This window comes from Clinocottus analis, unplaced genomic scaffold (assembly GCF_023055335.1).
Source record: "Clinocottus analis isolate CAN_PGR_092001 unplaced genomic scaffold, fCliAna1.0.p SCAF_16, whole genome shotgun sequence".
In the NCBI taxonomy this organism is placed as follows: Eukaryota; Metazoa; Chordata; class Actinopteri; order Perciformes; family Cottidae; genus Clinocottus; species Clinocottus analis.
The window spans coordinates 11,002,247-11,028,084 of record NW_027175887.1 but is presented as its reverse complement, the minus strand read 5'-3'; the positions used below and the strand labels follow the sequence as shown (position 1 = coordinate 11,028,084).

At 42.8% G+C, this 25,838-nt stretch overlaps 1 protein-coding gene across 2 annotated transcripts; it reads right to left on the bottom strand.

Annotated features, from left to right (window-relative positions):
- Positions 1-2,267: 2,267 nt before the first annotated feature.
- On the bottom strand, positions 2,268-25,739 carry tbc1d16 (TBC1 domain family, member 16). Of its 2 annotated transcripts, XM_068579489.1 has the most exons (13): positions 25,545-25,739; positions 20,621-20,833; positions 19,362-19,524; positions 18,594-18,887; positions 12,113-12,304; positions 11,739-11,886; positions 11,427-11,591; positions 10,698-10,846; positions 8,246-8,380; positions 7,132-7,318; positions 6,367-6,546; positions 5,435-5,581; positions 2,268-4,806 (listed from the first exon to the last, which is right to left on the bottom strand). In XM_068579489.1, the coding sequence occupies exons 2-13, from the start codon at positions 20,799-20,801 to the stop codon at positions 4,519-4,521; spliced, it is 2,229 nt and encodes a 742-aa protein (XP_068435590.1). In that variant the 5' UTR covers positions 20,802-20,833; positions 25,545-25,739; the 3' UTR covers positions 2,268-4,518. The 2 variants fall into 2 exon arrangements, with proteins under 2 accessions (XP_068435590.1, XP_068435591.1); XM_068579490.1 differs by lacking the exon at positions 25,545-25,739 and having other exon boundaries at positions 20,621-20,900.
- Between the last annotated feature and the right edge of the window lie 99 nt (positions 25,740-25,838).

The window sequence follows — 25,838 nt, the reverse complement described above, 5'->3', positions numbered from 1 at the left end:
ACACAGAAATCACAGTAGATGGTAATTGTGTACCTGTTGAATGATAACAATTTTTTCGTCTTCTTTTGTTCAACATTTTCTCAGGTAAATAAATCAGGTATCTTTATGCTGTAACTATAATAGCTGCTGTCCTGCCTTGACACTTTCTCGTAAAATTGTCTCTAAGAGGAGACAATCATGAAGTTTAAGCATGTTGTTGTTGGATTTATTTAAAAATAAAGTTCACACTGGGATTTTATTTCCACTTTAAAAGGCCTCTATGATGTCATCAGCATGAGACAAATCCTGCAGCTGCTCCATATAACTTCCATAATCATGACTTCCTGTTCTGAGATGTTTAAGATATTACCAACATGGAATATTTCAAACAAATCCTGGACCAACTCTGAAACGTAAGATCATTCAGTCTTTCCAGATAGTTGTTGAGCCCGACGGGTCCAGCACCAGGTCCACATTAGTTACAAAGCCACGATGGAAGATGGTCTTGCGATACTGTTTTGAAAACATGAGGCCTTCAGCTTTCATAATCCAGACGGTATGTTTTTCAAACTGTCTTACTAGTATTTGAACAATGAAGTCATAAAAACATCGTTTTTGTAAATATAAGAGAGGAAGTTGTGTTCACAAGATAATAAAATATGGATCATTTTCTCATCAGTCTACATTACTTTGTTATATCGCTGGAATCTAGAGAATCTGAGCTTTCTATTATGACTCATGGTTCCCATTATGTTTGAACTTCACGTTCAGGGTTCGAGCAATCCATGAAGTTTTCTTTACGTTGCCAGTTGCCAGTACATTATCTCCGTGTCACAAATCTCCTGGAGCTGTCTGCCTGAATAAACGGCCGATCGAAGCCAATACAACATCAAGTGTGACTAAATTAATAATACACAACAGAGTACACAACTGCTACAATGTTTCTAGGCTTGTATGGGTTTTAAACCTGTGACGCCATCGATCACGCCCGAGGCCCAACACGGTGAGAAATGATTGAATACAAAAAAACTTCACTCCACTGTCAATGGTCACACAAGCACGTTTCCTGCCCGGCGCCTGGTTACACCACTGCTTCTCCAATAGTGTTAGAACACTGATATTGCCCTTGCTGCCTTTATTATATTATGATGCAATTATTGACCAAAATGAGTTGACGCAGTCACAGCACAATTAGCCTACTGGCGCTAAATACAATAGCCTACATGTCACATGTTAAATGGCCAACAATGTGCACGTGGAGCCTTGAAAAATGACCCCCATTGAAGCTTCATCTTGTGATCACTACCTCCTCCAGTCCCACTGACACAAATCTGTTGTTATGACCAAGGCATGTGCTATTTTAATCCAAAAGCAGTCTAATTTTTTAGTTTCTTATGGTTCTGGGCAGACAGGAAGACATGGAAAGCCTCATGGAGGCGCCAGTCAGCAGCCATCTTGGTCACATTTGACTGACCTGCACTGTGAGGGCTCCGGGCCCTCATATGGAGTCTGTTATGCCTGCTACGAAGCACTGTTATGTGTTATACTACTTCGTATTCATACTACAGGGCAAGCGGGTTGCATTGAAGCAGTGACACCAACGAGCATGACATCATTCTTTTCAACTCGCTAGCAATTTCTCCTTGGAGATTAATAAAGTACTTTTCATTCATTCATTCAGACAAATCTGAGGATATCTCAAAACCCACCGTAGGTCCTGTGTTCTCCTTTCATCCGTCTGTAGCACTGAGCTCTAAAGTTATGAATACATGTTGGTAATATTGCATTTACAACTTTTTTTTCTAGGTGGATTCATGTTATTTGTAGCAACTCTATGGAAACAGTGCTATAAAGTAAAACAGTCAAATAAACAGTAAATGTGACCATAACATGAATCTCTTTTATAAAAGTGTATTTCAGTCTATTGACATCAAATTTCCAGCTATACAGTTGTAGTAAAGAGTATGAGAAAGCATTCAATTGCATACTTGATGATTATGATTTCTTTAGCCATTTTTTCCAAGGGGGTTGTGAATTCTGTTTTGGGGTGGATATTCCATTGTTTGCGTTATCTTTTATTCATAGATGCATACAGTAAACAGTTTTTTACAAAAAAATATAACACTGAAAAATAGAACATATTCATGTCTAGAAAGTAGGTTAGTGTAAACTGATTACCAAACTATTAGTAGTATTATGGCAATATTATTGGTATGAATGTATTTCGTCTCAGTAATTATTTAGATTTTCTTTCTATATTAATCCGGATGTCCCATATGTTTACTTCATGAATAAATATAACAATACACAGTTTATGCTATGACTTCAGTGGTGTTTAATGATGAAAAAATATTGTTGGTGGTTCTGTAAATCCAGCGTTGCGTAACTAGCAGATCACAATCACAAGTCTTTCATTCTCAGAAAGGTATTTATAAAACGCTCACCAGCCGTTTTTCTTTAAAGTACATCTTTGTTTTTATTAATTCCAAGAATAAGAATCATCTCTTTTTCTCTGAGGTGTGTAATTCATCAACCTAGCATAGAGATCAACAGCAACATTGTACATTCAGTGATGACTGGTCAAAGAAGTGGTCATTGATTCGGCTCGTGAGTCCCGGTGCCTGTGTAGACAATGTGATTTCATACAGACACAAACACACACACACACACACACACATACACACACTTTGATTACTTTCCCATCGTGCATCTCTGACTTTGCTCTTTTTGACGCAGCAACCCAATCTTGAAAACTCTGCGGGCGTATCCAGAAAGCATGTGCACATGATAACTAATGAGGAAAAGGAGCAGTTATGAATGTCATTTGCAGAGACTGCTTGCTAAGAGAGAGGGGCGGGGAGGAGAGGGGGGGCGGGGCTGATTGAAGGTCTTAATGTTACATTTCAGCAGCAATTTGAAGATGTTTTCAGCCCCCGGAGTGTCACTCAAACACATCAGAGTGGAGACTGCCTTTGTCTTTGAGACTTGTGAATCCCAGAGGCAAGATGTAGATCACTATAGATCCCTGTGCAAAGCTTAAATCACACTTTTCTCACCATCTCTCCTTTATTTATTTTCTTCTCTCTAGAGCCCGCTTTACTTTCCTTCTCTTTTTCTCCCCGTGATGACTGCTATAATTAAAGAGAATGGTCAGGGAGGGAGGCCCTCGATGGCTGTTCTCCAACTCATTACCAGATGTTGAGAGGTCACTCCAGTTTACACACACAGACACGCACACGCACACAGACACGCAGTGGAGTGAAATGAAGCAACAACAAAAAAAATACATTCATGTGGACTGATTCTTAGTGTTGATAGTGCGTTGCCATTTTAAGGTGAATGTGGAGAGACCGCTGGAGAGGGAAGAAACCCCCCCCCAACTTCGCGCACACACACACACACACATGCTCACACACTGTGCACAACCCTGTGTAAACATGGTTCAACACAAAAGACAAAACTTCAAGTAAAACATCAGGCTGTGAATGTTTCTATCAGGATAAAACATGATTTATGCTTTCTTTGGCAGACAGCGCTGTCATATCAATCCAATACTTCACACGATGGTAATGTGTAAATGGTTACGCTCCTATTGCTCGACAGGTGAAATTAACGTTTGCGTCTGACTTTTATCAGAGGGAAACATATGCCTGGCTTCCTACCGTCTGTCAGGAAACACCATTATAACAAAGACAAATCACCAAAATGTTCCTCTCCACAATCTGATGAGGAAATAAGCAGAGCCCTATCACGATGTGTTTGTTGTGTACACACATTCTTACTTCTGTTTTGGGCTTTAGTTGTGCCCTCTATATGTCAAGAATCGTTCATGCAAGAATATAGTATTGCTAAATATTTGTAACTGCTGATATAAACGCAAACATTCACTTGTTTGAAAATTAAATTAAACAAAACTTAAAAGTACCAGTAACTCGTTATAATCCTATTTGTAGGTTAACCCTTCTATGTTAACGGCGAAGGTTTGGATTTCATTTTTAAAATGTCTTGCTCAGACATGTCATTTGATATTCACACAAATATTCCATTGTGAGAACAGGGCAACATTTTCAAAAAGTTCAAGTTCAAGTCCCGTGAATGAATCTCCAGTTTCATTTGACCCCTCGGTCAGAGTCTGCACGACTTCAGGCCGGTTGCCTCAGACCCTGATGTGACCCCTGCCCACAAAGCCCCTGGAAGTGTGCCAAACCAGCAGCAGACTCGAACCTGAAGTAGCTCCAGACCAACGCAGCAGCACCCGGTGATTGTCCAAACAGCCACGAGAGGAAAGCAGCTTCTAGCTTTTTGACTTCTGGCTCTTTGTGGATTCATGTGATGCTGTACGTTGCAAATATCAATCTGGTAAGGCAGTGTTCTTCATTGCACCTCATGAAAGGACCAAGTGACAAACATCCTCAGTAAGATGGAGGGACTTTGGGGAGAGGAGTCAGAGGGTGGCAAGTAGTTCAGGAATCCAGGAGATGGATTCAAAACCGTTGCCAATGTGAGCTGAGACCAGCAAAGCTTCCCAGAGCCTTCTCCTCAGGACTGTTTCCGGAAGGTGAAAATATCCCGGGTTTTGGAGCCTTTCTTGCCCTCTGGTGGAGGCGTGGGGGTGAGGTTTGGTGAGGATAACAGGGAGGGTGAGGAGGGCTGGGGGGTGGAGGTGCCTCCATAGGGGCAGCTTTGTGAGTCTGGGTGTTCACCAGAACACTCCACAGTGGGGATGTAGCGGCTGTCCCACATCCCCGGGCCACACAGTTTACAAAGGTCATGTAGGCTGCAGGGGATTCTGGGTAGCAGGCGGAACTGGTAGAGAAGGCTGCGGGCCTGTAAGAGCAGGGCAAAAGTGGCAAGATTAACTACATTATATGAAAGAGTGAATTGACAAAACAAAAGTGGCAATGCAAAATAGCTTGTTCCATATATCAAACCCAGTGGATAAAAACATTCAAATACATGAATACCCTTGACTCAGGTAACAAAACAATGTCAAGGTCAGCATTGCTGTGTGGTACCTGAAGCTAAAAAGCCGGCGTGCATCGGATACAGAATCTCAAGCAACAACAAAAGGAGTAGCGTCTGCTGCATGCTAAAATGAACTCCCTGCCTGTGGTTGCAGCTGCACTAACACAGCATCCATAAACATGAGGACTCCGGCACAAACACAGGAACAGGGATGCAGATCATAAATCCTCTGCACGGCATGGCAGCATCCCATTTAGCACCTCAAGGCCTCTGTGGGCAGGTTACAGTATGTCAGAGCGGCTTTGCTGCGGCATCGGGCAGGGCTACTACTACACCGATTTGAATTCAATGTACCGAGGCAGTCTGTCGAAGAATTGCTGCGAGCATGATCATAAACCAACGATTATTCAAATATTTATGGGTGAATGAATAACCATTCAATTTGGGTATACACAGGTGACAGAAAAGGCAAGAAAACCCAGAGGCGTACCTTGCGTAGCACCAGTTCTCCATTCATGTGCATGGAGAGGTTGCTGAAGTGTTGCAACATTTGGTCCGTGGCGAGCTGCTGTTCTGACACATCCTCCCCATAGAGAACAATGATGGACACACACAGAAACAGGTGGAAGTAGTCCGTCTATGCAGAGAGGGAAAGAGGCTGGTGAGCAGGTTTTTACTTGAATTCAAATTAGCAGGTTTCTTTAGGACTTGATAGAGCCAAGAAAGACAAAGAACAGACACAGTGAACCCCAGGTCAAGGAAATGCTAATTATGAAGATATAGTATCCGGAAATTGAAATGGAAGAGAGTTTAAAATTTTTTGTATAAATGGAGTATGACTGTGTGCATCGATTTAATTTCAGACGCAGTCGAAAACAATCTATTATTACTTGAAGTCGTCCATTCACAAAAAAATCCAATGTCAATCAGAAATTCTTGCTTTGGGTCCATCTGGTATGTATGTGAGATTCAAAAACAAGGTTTTGCCTGAAGCTGAAAATATCCACCAGGGAGTGTGAAGGTCTTGAACTGGTGCTGTTGTAAAGTCTTAATTACTGTTATTAACAGTTCTCTTAATCTGTTTAGTCTACATTGTAAAGCTGTGATGCTTTCATGAAGTATTTAAATGTATCAAAGTGCACTAAATCCAAATGTGGGATTGAATGTTAATGAAAAGGATCACTGACTAATAAAAACCATTAAACCCCTTCAAAAATATATGTGATAATATGACATATTATAGGTACTTAGGAGGATTACAGTCTGTGGTGACAATCTTCACAGGGATAACATGGACAATGTTAAATCATCATAAATGTCGTGCCGCAGTGAAACAGAATGCAGTCGGGCACTCGTTCATTCAAAGTTTTTTTTTCGTACAAACTTGTGCATGCGAAGGAGCCGCTCAGACTTTGCCCTGACCTGATAGTGGGCCCAGCAGGCCTCCCACATGCGCAGAGCCTCGGTGTCGGGGAACTCTCGCTTGAAGCAGAGCAGGATCCAGCGATGGCAGAAGAGCAGCTGCAGGCCGTCCTCCCCCAGCCTGGTCAGGTGCTGGTGGAAGCGGGGCAGCATGAGGCGCAGCAGCTCCCGCAAGTACATCTGGAGGCGGTTCAGTTGAATCAATATCCATAACCCTAGCACCACTTTTATCATTCAGTTAGTTAATGTAATGTTATGTCTATTTCACTGTATACTTTATATGAACTTTCCATTTTCTTAAATTTGATATGTTCTGCTTTGTTATTGTATTCTATATAGTTTGCTTGCTGCTACTGCAACAAACAAATTTAGATAGATAGATAGATAGATAGATAGATAGATAGATAGATAGATAGATAGATAGATAGATAGATAGATAGATAGATAGATAGATAGATAGATAGATAGATAGATAGATAGATAAGCTTATGTTCTCACAGCTGACCAATCACAGCGTGAAGTAGATGAATGTTGGATTGTCGGACACAGCCCATACAATTCTGATGGAGGAAAACTGTGTTTGTCGGTGTGTGTGTGTGTGTGTGTGTGTGTGTGTGTGTGCTCCAAAGCTATTTGACCTTCGAAGTACACTACCTCCTTTATGTTCATCTCCGCAGAAGCATAATTCCAGTTTTTTTCCCCCCCACTTCTACGATACAATCTGACATTTGTCTGACTCAAAAGACAAACACACAAACATCCCACCAGCTGCCTCTCCATGTCTTCATCACGCGGGGAGCTGATGAAGATGGTGTTCTCCATGAGGCCGACGAAGCACCAAAAGGTGTCACTTTCGTCCTGGATCTCGGTGAGCAGGGGGGCCACCAGGTCGGACATGCCCTGGCAGTAGCCCATGTCTGGATTAAACACTGCGTAGTTGAGCAGAGTCCGCCTGAGTCGAGAACAGCGACAAAACACAACGTCTAATATCATAAACAGCAAAGTAGTGTCATAAACAGCTCATTTTGTTTGTGTGTTGTAGCCCAGCCAAAACCACTAAAAAGTATGGTCCCGCCCAAACACTGAATGATCCAACGTGTGCTTTAGCATCGCTGGTAATGCCCAGAAAAAACATGACAAGCCCCGCTTAAGCAGTTGCTATGCCAACCCCTCTGGTAACCAGGGAGCTAATTAATGATCTTTCTTGTTTTTTCCTCTTTTTTTTTGTATATGGCTACTACTTTGAAGTAAACTTCCCTGGCAGTCCTTGTGCATCAGTGAGGGTTGTAAAACAAAGGAAAAACCCTCAGGGCTTTTTTTTTTTTTATTGTCATCAGTGAAATATTAAACAGCAAAAATAGATAGGATGGAGGTTGTTTTTTTGGGATGCAGACTTTGCAGTGGTTATGCGTTTTGGAAAATACAAAGAACAATAAAATTGCATGCTTAAACCTGAATAACACACAGCAAGTTATTTGCGACCGATCAGTACAATAGGTGCGAGATAACCAAGGAGCACGAGATGAGTGCGGTGCATCTGGACATGCGCAGCCCTGGGATCGCCCCAGATGCAGCACAAGACATAATACCTTGACAAACAGCAGAAGCCTCGATGAGAGCCACTGAACTAATATGCTATTTAAATCCTCTTGCTCCTCGTTTAGAAAGCCATTAGCTCTGAGTATGCATCAAAAGTGCTCCGACGGCTTAGTCAGAGTCAATAAAGCATGAAACTCATTTGTAGCTCCCCGAGGGTTCAGAATATGAAATGAGTAGGTACGCCTGTGCGTTGGGCTGAGCAATAGGAATGATAAGGATGGATTGAGAGGAGGTGAGGGTGAAGGAGACAGAGATCTGGAGAGAAAGAAAGTAGTCTGACCTCATGATCTCCACATTTGGGTTATTCTCTCCTCTGAAGAAGTTGTTGCTGCGGTCTGTTCTCACCACGTCTTTGTCCACGGTGAACTGGACCTTTCTCCAGAACTCGCTGTGCTCCTCTGGGCTCATGGACAATCTGAGAAACACACACAGACATCGGGCGGGATCGGACAAATTAGATACAAGCCAAAAAAAAAAGAAAGCACAGTTGTTTTCTTAAACAAGAGAAGTGTTTCATGATACATTTAAAAGAATGTTTAAGAAAGTTTTTCAGCGCAATCTCAAAGGAAATTAAGGCAATTAAGATGGATATATAAAAGAAACATTGCGTTATAAAATCGTAACCTCAAATGTTACTCTGGTGTAAAACGCTAATGGTTAGCCGCAAATGAATGAAACAATGCGGGGGTGGGCAAGCAGTGGACTGACGGGGTATTTCACCATCAAGTGCTCCGCTGAGGATAATACCACAACCATAAAACCCCCATCCATCCCTCGAAATGTTCGGGACTATATTAGCAATGTACTCTGTGTGTGGCACTAACGTACCCAAGTCCTAACAAGCAGAGGGGATTTAATTAACACTGTTTGTTTTCCATGTGGCCCCACTAGGAATAGTGAGCTCACACCTGATGCAACGCCACGCAATGGTTTAGTTTCTCTCTCTCTCTCTCTGATGCTCAAGAGTTCAGCACATGTTTTCATAACTTTAAATGTCTGCAGCTGGTATGTTTAAGCAAAAATATAGCTGTGTTTATATAGAAACATTGAATAGGAACATAATCATTGTAGACATTTCCTCTGCCCTGGACTCATATCTATTCATTTTAATTCATGTTTTCTCTTACAGGGGACACATACACAGCACAGACCAATGCCACATGGCACGGCATTTAAAGACTTAGTTAATAGAAAATACACAAATCGTCATCAAGGAAATAAAAACAAAAGAGAACAAAATACAAACAATGAAACTGTTTCTAACGTAAAACAATAAATCATTCACATGAAATATGAAATATGTTGAAACTTGAGACAGTTTAGAAATTAGTTGATAAACAGAACATTTAACAAGCAATTATTTGGATATTTCATAAATAATTCAAGCTAATTTTCAAGAAAGTAACTCCAAACATGTTCTGACATATCTGAAGTTCCATCTATGAACAAAGACAATGTGACTGACGGAGAGAAGTGAACTTCCGTTTCTTTTCCACAAACCCGAATCAAAAATAGAATATAGTTAAATCTAGTCTTCGCACTTCCTCTTCCTCTTAAAAACCAGCCAAAGAAGACATATTTTTATATTAATGTTACATGACACATTCAAAAGGTTTTACAAACAAAAGCTTGACTTGCGAACAAACAATAAACATAACAAGCAGCATTTGAAGAAATTAAAACGTAAATATAGTTGTTTGGTAAATATAGATATCCTTCATGTAATACCTGAAAGAAGAACCAACTCTGTACTATGTGATGATGAAATCTAATTTATGTATGATAGCATAAACTAAATGGATGTCTTTTTATGTATTTTGTATGTTTTGTTTAGCTTTTGTGTAAATATATTGAGCTTAATGAAAAAGTTTTTTTTTTTTAATTCTAAAAAGCGGTCGTTCAGTGTTTTTTTCCACAATGTCAATATCTTAATTATTCACTTTTTCCACTCATTCTGTTCACTGTAGCTCTACATCTGCAGTTGTTACAGCTGCGTCGCTTCCCTTTGCAGCTGCTTAGTTATCACAGCTGAGGCAAGGACACAAGGTTAGGAAACAAGGAACCACAGACATGTGTCCTTGCTCTTAATGATCAACCAGTGGCCCCGGAGGCTGCTCAAGTCAAATGCTCTTGAAAGGAATCCACATCAGAGACAGAACACGGTCTCTAATTACCTGTCTTCGATAAGACCTTCTGACGCACTCAGAGTGTTAAGAGGCCATACAGATGAAACCTGTCTAATTATCATATTAATTACAGACAAAGCGGTAGAACGTGTGGAAATATGTGCACACTCAACCTTTTGGTTCAGGGGTGGAGACAAATGAAGAAGGGCGTGCGTGTGTGTGCGTTTGTGTTTTTTTTCCTTCTGAGGAGGGAGTATGATCTGATAACTGCTGACATGTTTTCTCTCCAGAGACCTTTTATTTCACACCCGGCACCTCCCCTTAACACTTCCCTGATTGTGCCTATTGATTGCTCAGCGCCGGTGATGCGGATCCACGACAGACTCGCACGCGGTTTAATGTTTGACTGACTGAGCGCTCGGCAGCCGATACTGCAGCCACGTGACGGCCGATCTGCTGCGTCTCGGTCAGGCTTTTTAAGAGCGATTTGATTTCCGGAACGTGAAGCAACTTTTCATTTTGTGGCTCGGATGTTATCAGCAGCCAGGAAATCAAACAAACACACACACACACACACACACACACACAAATTTATCTGTTCCCCACCTCCTCTGCTGGATGTCATGATAGAGGGAGCGTTTTTGTAGTCTCCAGGCCTCTCTCTCCTGAGAGGTGGAGTCATAGCTGTAATAGTGCAGCAGGAAGGGCCACACCTCGCCGCGGATGGATGGGTCGATACCGCCGAAGAAGATGGCCTGGCAGAAAGTGGGAGACAAACACAGTGGGCACAAAAGAGCAAACAGGGGTCACCCAGTGCAGGATCACTTCCTTTAAAGAACATATCAAACTCCATTCAGACAGTTGTGATAACAAAGCTTACACTCAAGCATCATCTGACTGGACCACAGTAAGTGATGTCACAGGTGTTGCAAGACACGCTGAAAAACTCCCTAAAAAACAAACACAATGTAATCTGCACGGCCAGCATGAGAGTGCTCTTCTGTTCCTGCAGTTGCATGTTCACAGAGGAAATGTTTTCGGTCACATTCTAACTGCCACTGACTTATTTCAGTAAGATGGTGAACCTTTATCAGAGTCAACTCAGAGAACTCAAATGACTCACCGGGGGATATTGCCTAAGACCAGCCCTTTCAGCTGCATCAAACTGAGAGTTATACCCTCTGGGTTTCTCTTTCAAAATGACTTTCCGTATATGTGTGATTAAGAGAAGCAAATGGAAGAAAATGTAAAAAAAAAAATTCTTGACTGTGTGGAAAGCAGCAGATGAGACTTTTGAAAACGGGATTGTCGAAACACGCACACGCACAGACATACCTTGCGTAGCTTATACTCCTCCTCCACCTGCCCGTTGTGGTTGAGGTGACGTAGCCAGGTGGTGACATCAAGCCGCCGATAGAGCTTCTCCTCCGGGTGAGTCTCAGCGGACGGCAGGGTGGGCCTCTGGATGGAAAACTGCATGCAGGATTTCTCATCAGATACCTGACGGAGAGAGAATCAATTGAGCTGGAAATTGTGGGGCACAGAACCAATATTTGAGTAGAAAACTGGGGGGGGGGAAAAAGCTGAAAAATGTCTTCGTTTCTATAAACTATAGATGCCAAACCGGATTTTGGATTGCAACCCGACCTGGTCTTTAAGCTGAGTTTCCCTGCAGCACTTCCACTGTTGGAAGACCTCAGCCAGCTTGTCTAGGCCGGCATGATGGAAGTGGAGAATCTTATATTGGCTCTCTCGGCTGGCAATCACCAGCTGACCACTTGTACACGCCTCATCGCTAAACGACATGAAAAAAGAATGAAAGAAAAAGATAAAAACACAAAAGATTAAGAAATAATGTATTTATTAAAGCAGGCGTAAACCACTTGTCACTCCCTGCTTCTCTGTAATTATATCTCAAAACACATTTTACATTTCTTATAATAAAATAAATCGACTCTGTCCTGGAACACAGTAGGTGACCCCCTCATGACCTCCCGGTGACCTTGATGTTCCCCACTGACCAGAAGAAGAGTCTCAGCGACCGCATGTGACCCAGGTCCACCCTGAAAACGCCGCACAACTGCTCCAGAACCAGCACCTTCTGCTCCTCCCACCGCACGCCATGGAACTGGCCGCCGCTCTCAGAGGGGGCGTGGCTGTCCAGGCTGGAGGCGGAGCTCGCGGAGTGGGTCATCGACTCCTCACATAGCTCCCTGGCAAAAACAAGCAAAGAACAAAACATTTTTGGAGCTTGATTATGCTGAAGGAAATAGAGTTATGGTTCCCATTAAATAAAATAACTGAGACTTATTATTTAATTCTTCTAGATAAAAATCTCGCCATTCTTGTGCTCCTTATTCAGAAACGGAGCCATTCTTCCACGAGGAACATTAATAATACATCTTGTGCAGACAGCTGCCAGCAGTGTTTAGCCCAGCAATAATTGTGCAGACATATAGTTCAGCCCTGATGTTTGTGTCTCAGTATGGTCCAAAAGGCTGAGAATGGGAGGAATGCATAGAGGCTTCTGAGGACACACACACACACACACACACACAGGAAAATCTGTACACACACACACACACAAATCACACTGTCTGTCGTCCAATTTCCCCTGTCATTCCCCCATGGCCAGCATGTTGTTCCCGGCACTGAAACCTGAGCCGAGGGTTCCTCTGCTGTAGGAGGACACACACACACACACACGCACACACACACACACACGCACGCACACACACACACACACACACACACACAAAGTTGTGTATGTGACAAACACAAATCTTCATCCTGTACCACAGCAAACACACACACACGTTTTAATACTAGAAATCGGTGGCTAGCATGTTCAATGTGTTCCTCTGCACACCCACACCCACCCACACCCACACACACACCATAGCTAATGACCATAATGCACCCTCAAACACGTCCCGAGTCATGCTAACTGCTGAGAAACAGAAATGTGTTAAACCCACTGACATTTGAGACGCAGACATCTACATTAAGTTATTTTCTGACCACTAGCTATCAAAAACACATTTATATTTACACAATTTACACTATGAATCAAATGCAACAATAACTGGTTATCTTTTTCGTTTGAATGCATGTGTGAATTTAAAAGTATCTTTTTGTTATAAATTAAGTACAAAATTACAACGAAAACTATTATCTATTTACACCATTGTTACAGGTGACCGCAAGTGGCACGTTGGTAGTACTTTGAAAAGACGAGGGAGGCGGGCCGAGTCTAATCTCGTACTCCCTGAATCAATCATGTCCGGCTAATCATTTCCCTGTAAGCAGATGGGAAAATAACAAGGCTGATCAATCCAAGCTGCACAGTTTCCTCTGCTATCTAGTGATTTACTGCTCCCTGTATCATGTATCATGCCACTAACCAGCCTGTTGAATACAAAGAGACTGGGAGAGAGGCACAGACGGCTCTGGTAAGGAAGCAAAGCCGTCAGAAATATACTTTAAAAGGACTACTGTCTTCGCTTTTTCACTAGTCCAATAGCGGTCAAGCTCGGGTTGTTAACAAGGTTAATGAGCCCATATACAGCCCACATTTCCCTCAGTCTTCTTGCACGCTTTCAGTACAAAACACTTTGGTATAAATAAAAGTGCAAAAGCCATGGAAAATGTGGCGAGAAAGCACATGATTCTTGGCATCAAAGCGCGGATCCTCCGCAGTGCTGCATTCAAGCGGGAACTCGGGGACTGATTAACAACGTCTGTCAGTGTCAACGGCCGGATTCAGTTCATGTGCTGCAGGCCGCTGATGCAGGCAGCAGCCAGGCCGTAAACCGTACAGAGAGTACATTATGTAAACAAGCTGTTTTGATGGTATCAGGCTGCAGCAGCAGCAGCAGCAGCAGCAGCATGTCCCACCAGGCCGGGGCGAGATCAAAACTGCCCCGAGGCCCTCCATAACACCTCTCTCCACGTACACAAAGCTGTACCCTGGGGGAAGGTGCTGCCAGGTCACCCTGAGAACCAGGACCAAGTGCTACAAGCCTGCAGGGACTCCCAGGCCCTTCAGCTAATCCCTGGAGAGATGAGGGAGGGGGAAGAGGGATCTCTGCAGTGACAACACTGGAAAGTGGTCAGCACAGTTTGAAGTTAGGAGCAACACAACTGACATTTGTCTTATTTATGCATTTTGTGGTATTCTATTAATCCCAGAACAGCACATTATGACAGTGTTCCCTCTTTACAGCATTGATTCCAGATACCTGCAATCAGTTCAAACTACTTGACTAATGTAGTTTTTTCTATTCAAAAATTATTGAGACCTACTGCATAGATCTGTTTTCACTTCCACATTAAAGTGTTGTATTCTGTTCATCTGTGTCTCCTATAATTTAAAGTGACAGTTCAGCCAAAAAATCTAAAAAAACATATTTTCCCTCCTTTTACCAAAGCAGCCCCCAAAAAACAGCTGAAAAACTTTAAAAGCAATGTCTCTTTCCAAAAATAATGACCCAGTTACTCAAGATAATCCAACAGAGTTTGTTGTGAGCAGTGTATGGTTAAAGGAAGAGTTTTTGCTATTGGGTTTTCTCAAATGTATTTTCTTTGCCGCTTTGAGCGCCACAAGCCGAGTACCATTTGATTATATTGGAAAGAAGGCAGACATCTCTACTCACACCAAAACAACCTCGACTGATAAATAGCAACGGTAAGAGGCAAAATGTGTATTTTTATTTTTTGGCCTGAACTGTTATGTTGTAAAGCAATAGAGGAAAACTTCTAAGGAAGGGTCTAATAAATAATAAAAAAGGAAATACAAAACTATTTCTAATACATAATAATGTTTTTAATCAAGTATTCAATGTATTTCAATGGGAGACATTTATCTCTTCAGCACCCTGAACAATAATAAATTGGAATAAAACTGCGGTCACGACTGCAACACGTACATATAAATATATGTAAATGATTGTTGCTTCAGGCATCACAAGCCCAAAAACATTGGAAACCACTTATCAGACATAATCTCATGCTGAAGCTCTGCAACAGGGCAGTGCACAGCGACAGTCAACAGCGGTTTCATGAACTACTGTTAAACTTTAAAGGAACTTGTTATGCGGCTTGACAGATATTGCTGTGGATTTCTTTTTCCCCTCCCCCCTTTCATCCGCTCTCGCTCTCACATACGCGGCTCTTTCTCTTTGAATGATTCCAAGTGACATGTTTCCAGTTCCTGGCCCCTTAACAGTGTCAATTAAAGCAAGAGAGAGAGAAAGAAAGATTGAGTGGGTTCCAGGGTTTTGGCTGCTGCTCCACTCTCTTCAGTCCTCTAATCCGGAGAGCTGACATTCAGCCCAGCACAACAACCCCGGGAGCACTGGGAATCAAAGGGCTTCACACAGACTTTGGTAAGGGAAGGGGAGGAAGAGGGTAGAGATATTTAAGAGGAGGGCAACACAGAAAGAAACAATATTGAGAAAAACAGAGAGAGAATGAGCAAGAGGACAGGATGCTAAATGAAGAGAGGAAGGAATGGACGGAGAGAGAGGAGAGAGCAGAAGCCCTGCAGGAGAAGACAAAACAGGCAGCGGAGAGGATGGAGTGCCAAAGAGCAGAGGAGACACACTAACAGCACAGAGCAAGGGAGGAAGAGAAGGACAGCGTAAAGGTTAGAAGCTGTGAAACGGAGCGCGCTGCCAAGTCACACACTGACTGCACTTACAGCAAGCTGGGGTCTGAGAGTGGTTAAAAAAGCCTAAACACACACACACACACTGACACAGGCGCACACATTCTGGGTAACAAGTCCGGCCAAATAGCTGCGTGAGGAAACGACCGCGGAGGGAACCGTGAAGTCAAGCGGCCGTGAGGTCCGAACAGCAACACAATCGCTGTCCAGATGGCTCGCTTGATTAGATAGCAGTATCTGGAAGCACTGAGGTTGGAGGTTTTTAGGATTTGGGGAACTATTTTGGGCCATCTGTGACATTATAAGACATTCAGATTGACAGCCGCTTCAAGAGATTGAGCCCATCTTGAGCTTCGTAAACATGTCATGCCCCCTGATAGAAGTCATCTACCTGATTTCACCCTCAGTGGCACATTCAGGAAGCCACCGTGTGGCCTCCGAGGGTAAACTCTCACTCACGCTGCAAGGAATTCTTTTATTTTTGGCTCCACCTTGTGGTAGTTCAGGGTAACTGAATGTGAAACAAATGGCCATCTGCATTACTGTGCAATACATTAGCTGTGACAGCTTGTCAACAGCTCGACATTCAGAGTTCCTCAGATGGAAACTGCTGACGTTTTGTGTCTAAACATCTTGTCCTCAGAGCAATGCAGCTCAGAGCCGATGTAAATACAACTCATGTGACCGTTTGTTAATGTCAATGCTTAGCTTGTGTTCTACTGTTGTCTTAAATGTCTTTTTTTAATATTTCCCCTGTTTATTTGTTTATCGTATGTATGGCGAGAGCAATGTGTAACCAGAGTCAAAGTCCATGTATGTGTACACACACATGGCCGATACGTTTTGATTCCAATCTACGTAGAATATCAACTGAGAGAGTAAAGTATTGACTATAATCATTATATAATAGTTGTAGGACTGAAAGGAGTGCAGGAATAACACACAGACAGACACTCAAACATACACATCCTTAAAATATTCTACAGCACACTCTGAGGATTTAGTTTTCTTCCCTACATCCTTTTCTCAGATTGGGTCTGTCCTCACTAGAGATCACAATTTACATGATTCACAACAACTTACATGAAGTGAGTATTCTGCCGACTGACTCCTTGTGTTTAACCCAATATAGTAACATTGCATTGCAGCTCAATGAGAAACGGTTGACGTTTTGGATCAAATCTTACTGAATGTGAACCAGATTGTTTGTTTGCATATTCAGAAAATGAACTTTGTCAATAGTGGTTTGAAAAATGACTGAAATACACAACTGCATCATCTCGTCTGAAAGCAATGCAGAAAAATGAGCGTATGCATTTGCTACTTCTAGACTGGATTACTGCATTCCTTAATATCAAGCTGCTCTAATAAGTTGATCCAGACTGATGCTGCATGTGTACCAACAACAACGAGGAAAGGAGATCATATTACTCCTGAAGTAGCTCCTCTGAACTGGCTCCCTCAATTACATCATTAATTGGTGAGGCACCATCATATCTGAAGGAGATTAAAGTACCATATTATCCCACGAGAGGGTTGCACTCCCTAAATGTGGGGTTACCCACTACTATTATTATTATTATTAGTCGCATTGCTATTTACTATTGTCGATACCATTACTGCTTTTATTATCATTACTATGTGAATATCCACTGCTGCTGTTGTTATTAGTGGTTACACATTTTTCATCATCATTCTGCCTACTACTCTCATGATATGAATAATTTATGTCATATTTATTGAATGTGTTGTAACTCTGCGTTGTTCATTCTGTACACATGACATCTACTGTACTGCTGTTCATCCTGAGAGAAGGGAACTCATCTGTTGCTCTCCCGAAGGTTTCTTTCTTTTTTCCCCCCCGCTAAAGGTTTTTTGGGCGAGGTTTCCCTGTGCCGATCTCAGGTCCCGAGATCGAGCAGGTCGTATGTTCTACAGATTGTAAAACCCTCTTAGGCAAATTTCGGATTTTAGGATTCATGATTTCTACAAAATAAATGAAAATATTCTAATATGAAGAATATGTTTAAAAACATAGAGAAACAGATATCGATATCGGCCCGATACCAACTCAAATAGATGGGTGAGGATATCGGTGATAACACACAATGCAGTTATTACAATTCAGTACATTTTATATGTACTTGTATGGGTGTTATAAGCCTCTAAATTCATGATTGGTTGACTTTCAATAATACGGTCATAATTAATTCTTTTTTTTTCAGCATTGACGGCTGTGACATTTTTAGACTATAATTAGCTATATCGTCAAATTTTAATAATTAATACCTCAGATATGCAAGAAAACAAGATGGCGACGTCCAAAATGACAAACCCGAGGCGTCAAAACAATAATCCACAATAAATGCCTCAGATGCTGGTGCTGCACTTACAAAAACTATCAAATTATGAGATGTTGTCATAGAAATTATTATGTAAAAAAAGCACCAAAAAAAAAGGCAAAGAGGAATAGCAGTCACACAGGTAAACTCTCACAAGCACCATCTGGTGGATGCTTGTGAAACAATATCACTAAATACAAGTTAGAAAATTACCACATCGTAGAATTAACCAACGAAAAGACTTTGCTGACCGTTTCTGAGCAATACAAACATTAACTCACTGAAAAGCTTTAAAAGGTGGGCCGGAATGGAGGTTTTGAGAGAGAGAGAAGGATGTGACATGCAACAAATGTCCGAGGTGGTATTCCATGGGACAGGACCCATGACAAAATACTTATTTTCACACTGCTGAATGACAAAGAATAAACGTAACTGTGCAGTGTAAAATAACAAAATACAGATCGTGAACGAAACCCATTTCAACCGACTAACCTGCTTTCACTGTCCAGGAAGACGGAGCCGCTGCTTTCGCAGAGGGCCTCGCTGACGGGGGACAGGCAGAACGGGGAGGAGAAAGTGTCCGAGTCCGACCCCATGGTGCTGTCCCGACTCACTTCGTCCGACAGCTCGCAGGAGCCCTCGTCGCCCTCCTCCCCTGTCGATGGCAGCTGCTGCTGGTGCGAGGCCTCCACCGCCAGGCTGTGGCTCTCTGCGGAGGTGCTGCTGGTGATGTTCCGCTCCTCATCCTCATCTTCCTCCTGGGCTGCTGGGTGACGGGAGTGGGGTCTGGAGGGGAAGGGTGGTTGAAAACATTATCATTATCATGTGTAATACTGATAATGTGTCTAATCTCAGTCTAATACTTTAACTTGATGTCTTTTTCTAATGAATTAGCTTCCGTTGTTCTTTAATAGATGTAACTTTTATTGTCATTATAACAGTGAATCCATAGCAGAAGCAATTTAAACGTTCTAATGTCCAACGGGGCGAAAAAAGAAGTCCAATTGTAACATTTTGGTAATTAAAATGATTATTCAGTGTCCACTTCTGGTAACTCCACCCTCACGTGTCACTTCTGGTTGCAAAAAAACAAGATGGCGACGTCCAAAATGACAAAGTCGAGGCTTCAAAACAATAGTCCACAATAAATGGGTGACGTCAAGGTTAATATGTCCACTTCTTCTAAACAGACTATGTTATATTAACACGCCAGGGCATTTTAAAGGCCTTGAGGACACACATTTTAAGAAGGGACTTTACCGTCGGCCTCGACGCCGTGCATTCCTGCGTACAGGGGAGCTCTCTGGTGTGATGTAGCGTAACGCCTCCTCGTCCTGCCTCTGGATGCGGGAGTTGGGCACCCAGGTTAGAATAAGAGTGGTGCCAAGGCTCTCATCCTTCTCCGTGTGGACGCACAGGTAGCCTGAAGGGGGCAACATAAACCACAGACAAAAAAAATATTCATGTTTGGAAACAAGTCCGGGTAACATAAGAGGAAATGCCAAAACCTTTTTGATAAGTTGCAGAAAGCTGCAACACAAAGACAAACATGAAACCTGAGAGGAGATAAAACACACAATGAGATGAGGACACACTCTCAGAGGCCAGTCACTACCTTGCTACACACACACACGCGCACACATATATATATGGAGGATCACAAGAGAAGAAATTAAGGACATGCTATCGTGTTCATGCTAGGACAAGTTCAAAATGTACACACCATGGCCATGTTCACATTTTAAACACTTTAAAAAAGGTCAGAATCACACATTCTTCAGATGCATGGACAAAGCAGCGGTAAACATATTTTATTTTGTATTACGGCAGTCTTAGTAAAAGGAGGAATATTGTGTTTACAGTTGTAAAGTGAAAAGCCCTATAAAAGCCTGTGTAGTGCTGACAGCAGGACATCTGGTCAACATCTGTGAATATGCAATGCGTTTTAGACTCTTTGCTGTTAGAAAGCTTGACGGTGTTTTATGGTAAAATGATAAGCAAACCCATTCTCCTGTATATTTGCAGAGAGAGGACTAGTGGCAACTTCTGTGCCTTTTATCAAGTCTGTGTTTATGTTACATTTTTATGTTACTTTATTTTATTATATTTGTCTTTTTATATTGCCTTTTGTTTCTTCCCTATCTTGTCTTAAAGCCTTTTTATATCTAATGGTGAGCAGTCTGAACGACCTCATTGTTTAAAGATGCTATTCATTTGAACTTCCCATGGCTTGTCAAGCAATATGCCAGTCGAGGGGTTGTGACATTATCACTGCACTCCGAAATTATAATTCGGGACATCAAATGATTCCTCACCTTACTTCATGTCCCAAAAAGGGCTGCTGCACTTTGAAATCAAATTAAAGACATTTTTTTTTAGGCTTTTTAAGAATCCGCAGGGACGCTGCATTAATAACGTAGCTGACAGGAAAGTCGGTCAGAACGGTTCTCTCCCCGTCTCCACTCCCGTCACACAGGCATGCAGCGGGAAAGACGTCTTCGACGTCGATCCAGCCTCACCTGGGTGATGCTCTGCCAGGCCAGGCAGCGGCTCTGCGGGGTGCACGCAAACATTATTTTTGGAGAAGATGATCTCGCCGTCCAAGCCCGAGCGCAGCGATGAACCCCCCGCCCCGGGGTTAAAGGTCAGGAAGTCGGAGGCCTTAGAGGAGGCACGTCGCAGGAGCCGACCCAGAGACATCTCCTGAAGCACAGGGACACTGGGCCCATCGTCTGGATATTTAGGGGAAGAAAGGGGAGTTTTAGGCGAAGGATGGGGAGGTCAGTCCATGCGAGACGTGTCAGTGGTGAAGGGCAGGACAAATCAAAGGGCAGAGGTGGTCTGAGAGAAGAAAAAAGGAAAAGAAATGTATTTTAAGGACAGTGTGACACAGCGTGGCAGGAGAGGACTGCACACATTCTCCTCACCTACACTTCACCTCCTCCATCACACGTGTGCCTGTATTTACTGCAGTGTCCTCTCTGCAGCGCTCAACCCCACAAGCCCCTTTCCCCTCTGTACCTGTTCAGCATTTTCTTTGCAGTTGCCTGCACCTACTAACACAAACACATTCACAGGATCTGTGGATAGAGTGTGTAACCAAACAGGTCCCACCTTCTGTAAACAACACACACACACACACACACACACACACACACACACACACACACAAAGACATGTGCAAACACACTTCCCTCCAGCCGTGTGAAATTCCTAGCAGATATCAGTATCCAACAGATGTCATCAACAGCAGCACTGAACCGGGATCAGCGTGTCACTCCACCAGTGTTTCACTTGTCTGCTTCAGACAGAAAGTCTCGATGGACGAGACAAATGTTGAGTCCAGAAAAAAAGTGACACAGCTCTTTTAATGTTGCAGGATGGTGTGTTGTTGTAGAAAGGCTTCATTCTTGAAAAAATACAGGCTCTTTCAGGCTCAAAGAACAAAAACACTAAAAGGAAGTCAAATCAAACTCTTCTGTGTTTCGCTCCTGTTTGATCACCACACACAGGACTCATTGATTATTTTGTTTTCTCTTTGCTTTGACATGTGGATGTGTATCTTTGGACCCACTTCACGAGTGCAACCTTGTTTTCTTGTTGGCTGAACATTGACACATGCTCTGTAGTCCATCTGAGGAATTTTGCCTCCGAGGGCATGTTTACCTCTGCCTGATTAGGCAGGCACCCCACTTCCTGATGCCAGGCCCCAGACAGGAAGTCTACTACTACATGAAATCCAGGCATGACCGCTGAGAGGAGTATGTGTGGTGTGAGGTGTATTGTACCATTTGTATATACCAGTACATCCTGTAAAAAATAGAAATAAAAAGGTGCCGCTATTTCTTTAGGACAATAATCAAATTTAAGTTACACAAAAATGACCTCCATATTTTCTACAAAACAAATTAATTAAGTATGAATTTACCAGCAGACGGATGTATGCTCAACAGACAGCCGGGCCGTTTTCAATGGACCTCAGCAGCAGCTCTCACCTCTACAACAGCAGCAAATTTCCGAACAGGTGGTATTTAGATAAACTGACCAAAGATCGGAAATCTAAACGGTTATTTTCTAGCATGAAAACATATTAAAAACGTAATACAGTAAAGTGACATATCAGGTTTTAGCCTGCCATGGCTCCAAATCTCACTAGACTGATGACCGGTCTCAAGGCACCCACAAGCAATGCATTGTGGAGCAGTTGAGTATGTGCTGTAATGTAGTCTACAGGACTTTCGTGCATACACAAAATATGCATAATAATGTGGTGTGATTGCAGTATGCTCAATTTTACGTCATACTTAGTATAAAAGTACGTTAGCGTGAAATTTTGAACACTGTTACAGTGGGGGGGGGGGCAATTTGCTCACTTTCATTGTCTTCAGGGGGGGTGTCAGTTCACTCAGTATACACTTGAAGCCTAAATAAACGCATCCAGTCGCAGTTATGCCTGTGGCACAGAGCTGAGATGCGCGCCTGCACAGAACCGGTCTGACATCGCATCTGTTGTGCGAGTAAAAAACACATCAGACACACTGCTAATCGAGATAGAGTCAAACATTACAGCAGTGGTATATACAGACACACTTGCCTTTACTGAGGGCTCTTTTCTAGTTGTATATGTATGCAGCCTGGGAAAAAGTAAAGCATGATAACCTTTTATTTATATTGCACATTTCATAGAAGTAGGACTCTAATGTGCCGGATAATAATCTAAAACAGGAGGACCAGATATCCACTTGGCAAGTCAGCATTCCTCTCTTTGCCAGCCACAATAGTAGACCACTGAATATTTGCATGATAACTGCTTCAAAGAGCACCACTACACCAATGGACTCTGCTTTCCATGACACACACTGCTGAAAAACATGCTACCTGAACATAATGACAGGCTGCGCTCTCAAACATGCCACACAGCTGTTTCCAGTGGCCTCATAACAGCAGCAATAATGTACAGCTCTCCGGTGGTTATTTTGGTCTGCGTGTGATTACGGGGCCACTCAGGTCACTTTGATAGTGCACGGTGCGTCTAATCCTCTCACTCCTCTCTTCTTTTATGCCCTTCAACACCTCAGTGAGCTCACACGATGCCACTCCTCTCTGACCTTATCCTGTTTTATCAAACGATTCACATCCTGAGGACACTCTAAACTCTGGTCTACTCCCGCTCTCACCTGCAGACAAACTTTTAGCAGATTGCTTTCCAAAAATAGAGCTTTTAATAAGAACTTGAAACTGACACCATGGAAATTCAGCTGCGGGAAAAGAAGCAGCCTGTGTCTCAGCTTCTCACCTCTGGGTTACATGAATTAGGTTGTCACGCTGACTTTTGAATAGCGGCGCAAATACTGAAAAACCCCTTTACATCTGCGCTGTATACCAACATGCCTGCAGCCACTGAAAGGAGACCACAAAGAGGCCGGACTCTGAAAGGGGCGGGTAGGTTATGAGAGAACTTTATGGGTAACTCAGTGGGAGCATGGGAAGCACGTTTCTCTTTCAGAAAAAGTTTTTTAATGAGTTCCATGTAAAGAATTACAGCGTGTGTGCCCTAAAAAATGTAAATGCACTCATTTGGAAAGGGGTCACAGTTTTTTTTTTGGTAAAAAAAAACCTGCTTTTAATGAGCAAGTAAAAGGTGATTACGTACTTTACTCGGAAACTGTTAAATTGTGCTTAAAAGTTATGATTAAACATTGGGCAATAATATTTTTACACAACTTCCTGATGGATGAATTTTCCAGGTGGATGTATCGGGCCGATATTAGCTTATCTCAGATATATTGATATGAGCATATTACTCAACAGATAAGCGACACAAAATTGCAGTATAGAAATTCAATAGATGATTGACGTAGTTTAGAAATAGAACCACACAACATATTGTATAGCAGACAGCTCTGACAAGTTTATTTTCAACCATGTCCTACTCAGTACACATCGTTAACGTCAAAATAAAATATAAAGAATATCAGGCAGTGGCATTTTTAAAACTCAAATATTAATATATGCATCCGCTTAAAAAGTCCTGCTCTAACTAGGCCATTGAACTGTGACGCTATTTCCTCAGCCAGGAGGATCATGGCTGAAATAATGTGCACGCATGCGTCTCTGAGTGAGTGTGCACCTCTGGGTCTGTCCACGGCTAATCTCGCATTCTGCTGCAGCAAATGTCATTATATTTTGGGTGACCAGTTATGGCTGCATGCTCAAGGACCCTTCATGGTTGCAGTGACTCATACTTTCTCCAAAGACCTTTCATTGCCTGTTTCATATATCCATCGACCGCCTGCTGACTCCTCACTCACTCCTCTTAACCGGCCCCCAGCTGGTCGGGTCATCAAGTGATAACACATCTGAGTGCATCTCTGACCCCCGGTCTGCTATGTGCGCGCAGTGAGGGGGTATTAGTTTGCAGCGTGTTTGGCTGATGAAACTACCAGTACGCACACTGCTGTGCCTTACCGAAACTTAGCCGCTGATAAGCTGGCATTGTGTGACGTGTCTTATTCAAAGACTTTGACCAGAGTGCCTGCATTCAACCCAGCTTGCCCTAAAACCTATTAGTGTCTAGACGGGACATTAGACAATTGTGGGTTGTATTCATCCAATCACACAATACGGCAGTGGTCATTGCAGACAAACCTCGGACTAATTTAGGATAGCAATATATAAGCGATGTGCTTTTTTATTTTTCAGTCTTTTTTGTTATATATATATATATATATATATATATATATATATATATATATATATATATATATATATATAAACAAAATATATACAAAAAAACACTTATTGTATTGCATGTATGTCATGTAAGGATTAACTGAATAAAACACAGACTACTACATGTCATTATAAGTGTTTATGATATACTGAGTTGCGTTAAGTACAGGGATTTGAATGAGTAAAGTGAATTTAGGATAAAGGCGGTAGACCCACAGTGGTGTGACTCCTGTCTACCGTCACAAACACACCGGTTGACGGTCGGTGGCCTCTCCCTGTCCGGACTGGGGCCGGACTGTGGGGGGAAAGCCTCAGTGTGTAACCGCCTGTGTAGCAGAGGCGTGCCGTGATGTCGGGGGCTTCATCAGCCATCAAAACACTGACAGGCAGCATCCGGCTGACAGGAGGATGGCACTATTTACACACGGGCCCGCAATAAACATACATCTGTGTATGGTATTGCCCTAACGGCTATCTGTAACGGTACCATCTTGAGCATTAATATTTTATTCCAGCTGCCTCGACCATGGCCGGGTATCCTGCTACTTGCATGTCACGGCGCGCTGCGTTTAAAAGGCAACTTTAAAGTTTGTTTTAAGCCAAAGACAACGGGACGTGTCCTTGCTTCGCAAGGCGGCGTGTACACCTGTTCCAGCAGGAGAAATGACCGAGCAGCGGAACCGGGGGCCAGGCAGGCGGCTGGGCGCTCACCTTCAGTCCCGCCGCAGAAGTCTACACCCCACGTCGGACGTCCATCTCTCCGGGGCGGCCGGGGACCGAGCAGCACGTACCGGCGTCGCTTCTCCGCCTTTTTCTCCCGGATTTAGCTCTGCTGTTAACGGAGTCTTCAGGTTTGTTTGTATCCCCGTGTTTTCCGACAGTGACACCACACGTTTAACTGCTGCTCTTTCTCCAGCAACAAAAAATAAAAAATCCACTTCCGGTTGTGACTTTCACAATAAAACCAGCTTTTTTTAAAAGAACACGGTGCTGACGCTTCCTGGC

Excerpts from the sequence above, each read along its gene's own strand:
- tbc1d16 (XM_068579489.1), bottom strand. The coding sequence starts at position 20,801 with ATGTCTCTGGGTCGGCTCCTGCGACGTGCCTCCTCTAAGGCCTCCGAC. Across the intron at positions 7,319-8,245 it reads CCAAATGTGGAGATCATGAG|GCGGACTCTGCTCAACTACG; the intron begins GTCAGACTACTT and ends TTCTCGACTCAG. Across the intron at positions 5,582-6,366 it reads CCTGCTGGGCCCACTATCAG|ACGGACTACTTCCACCTGTT; the intron begins GTCAGGGCAAAG and ends CTCTCTGCATAG.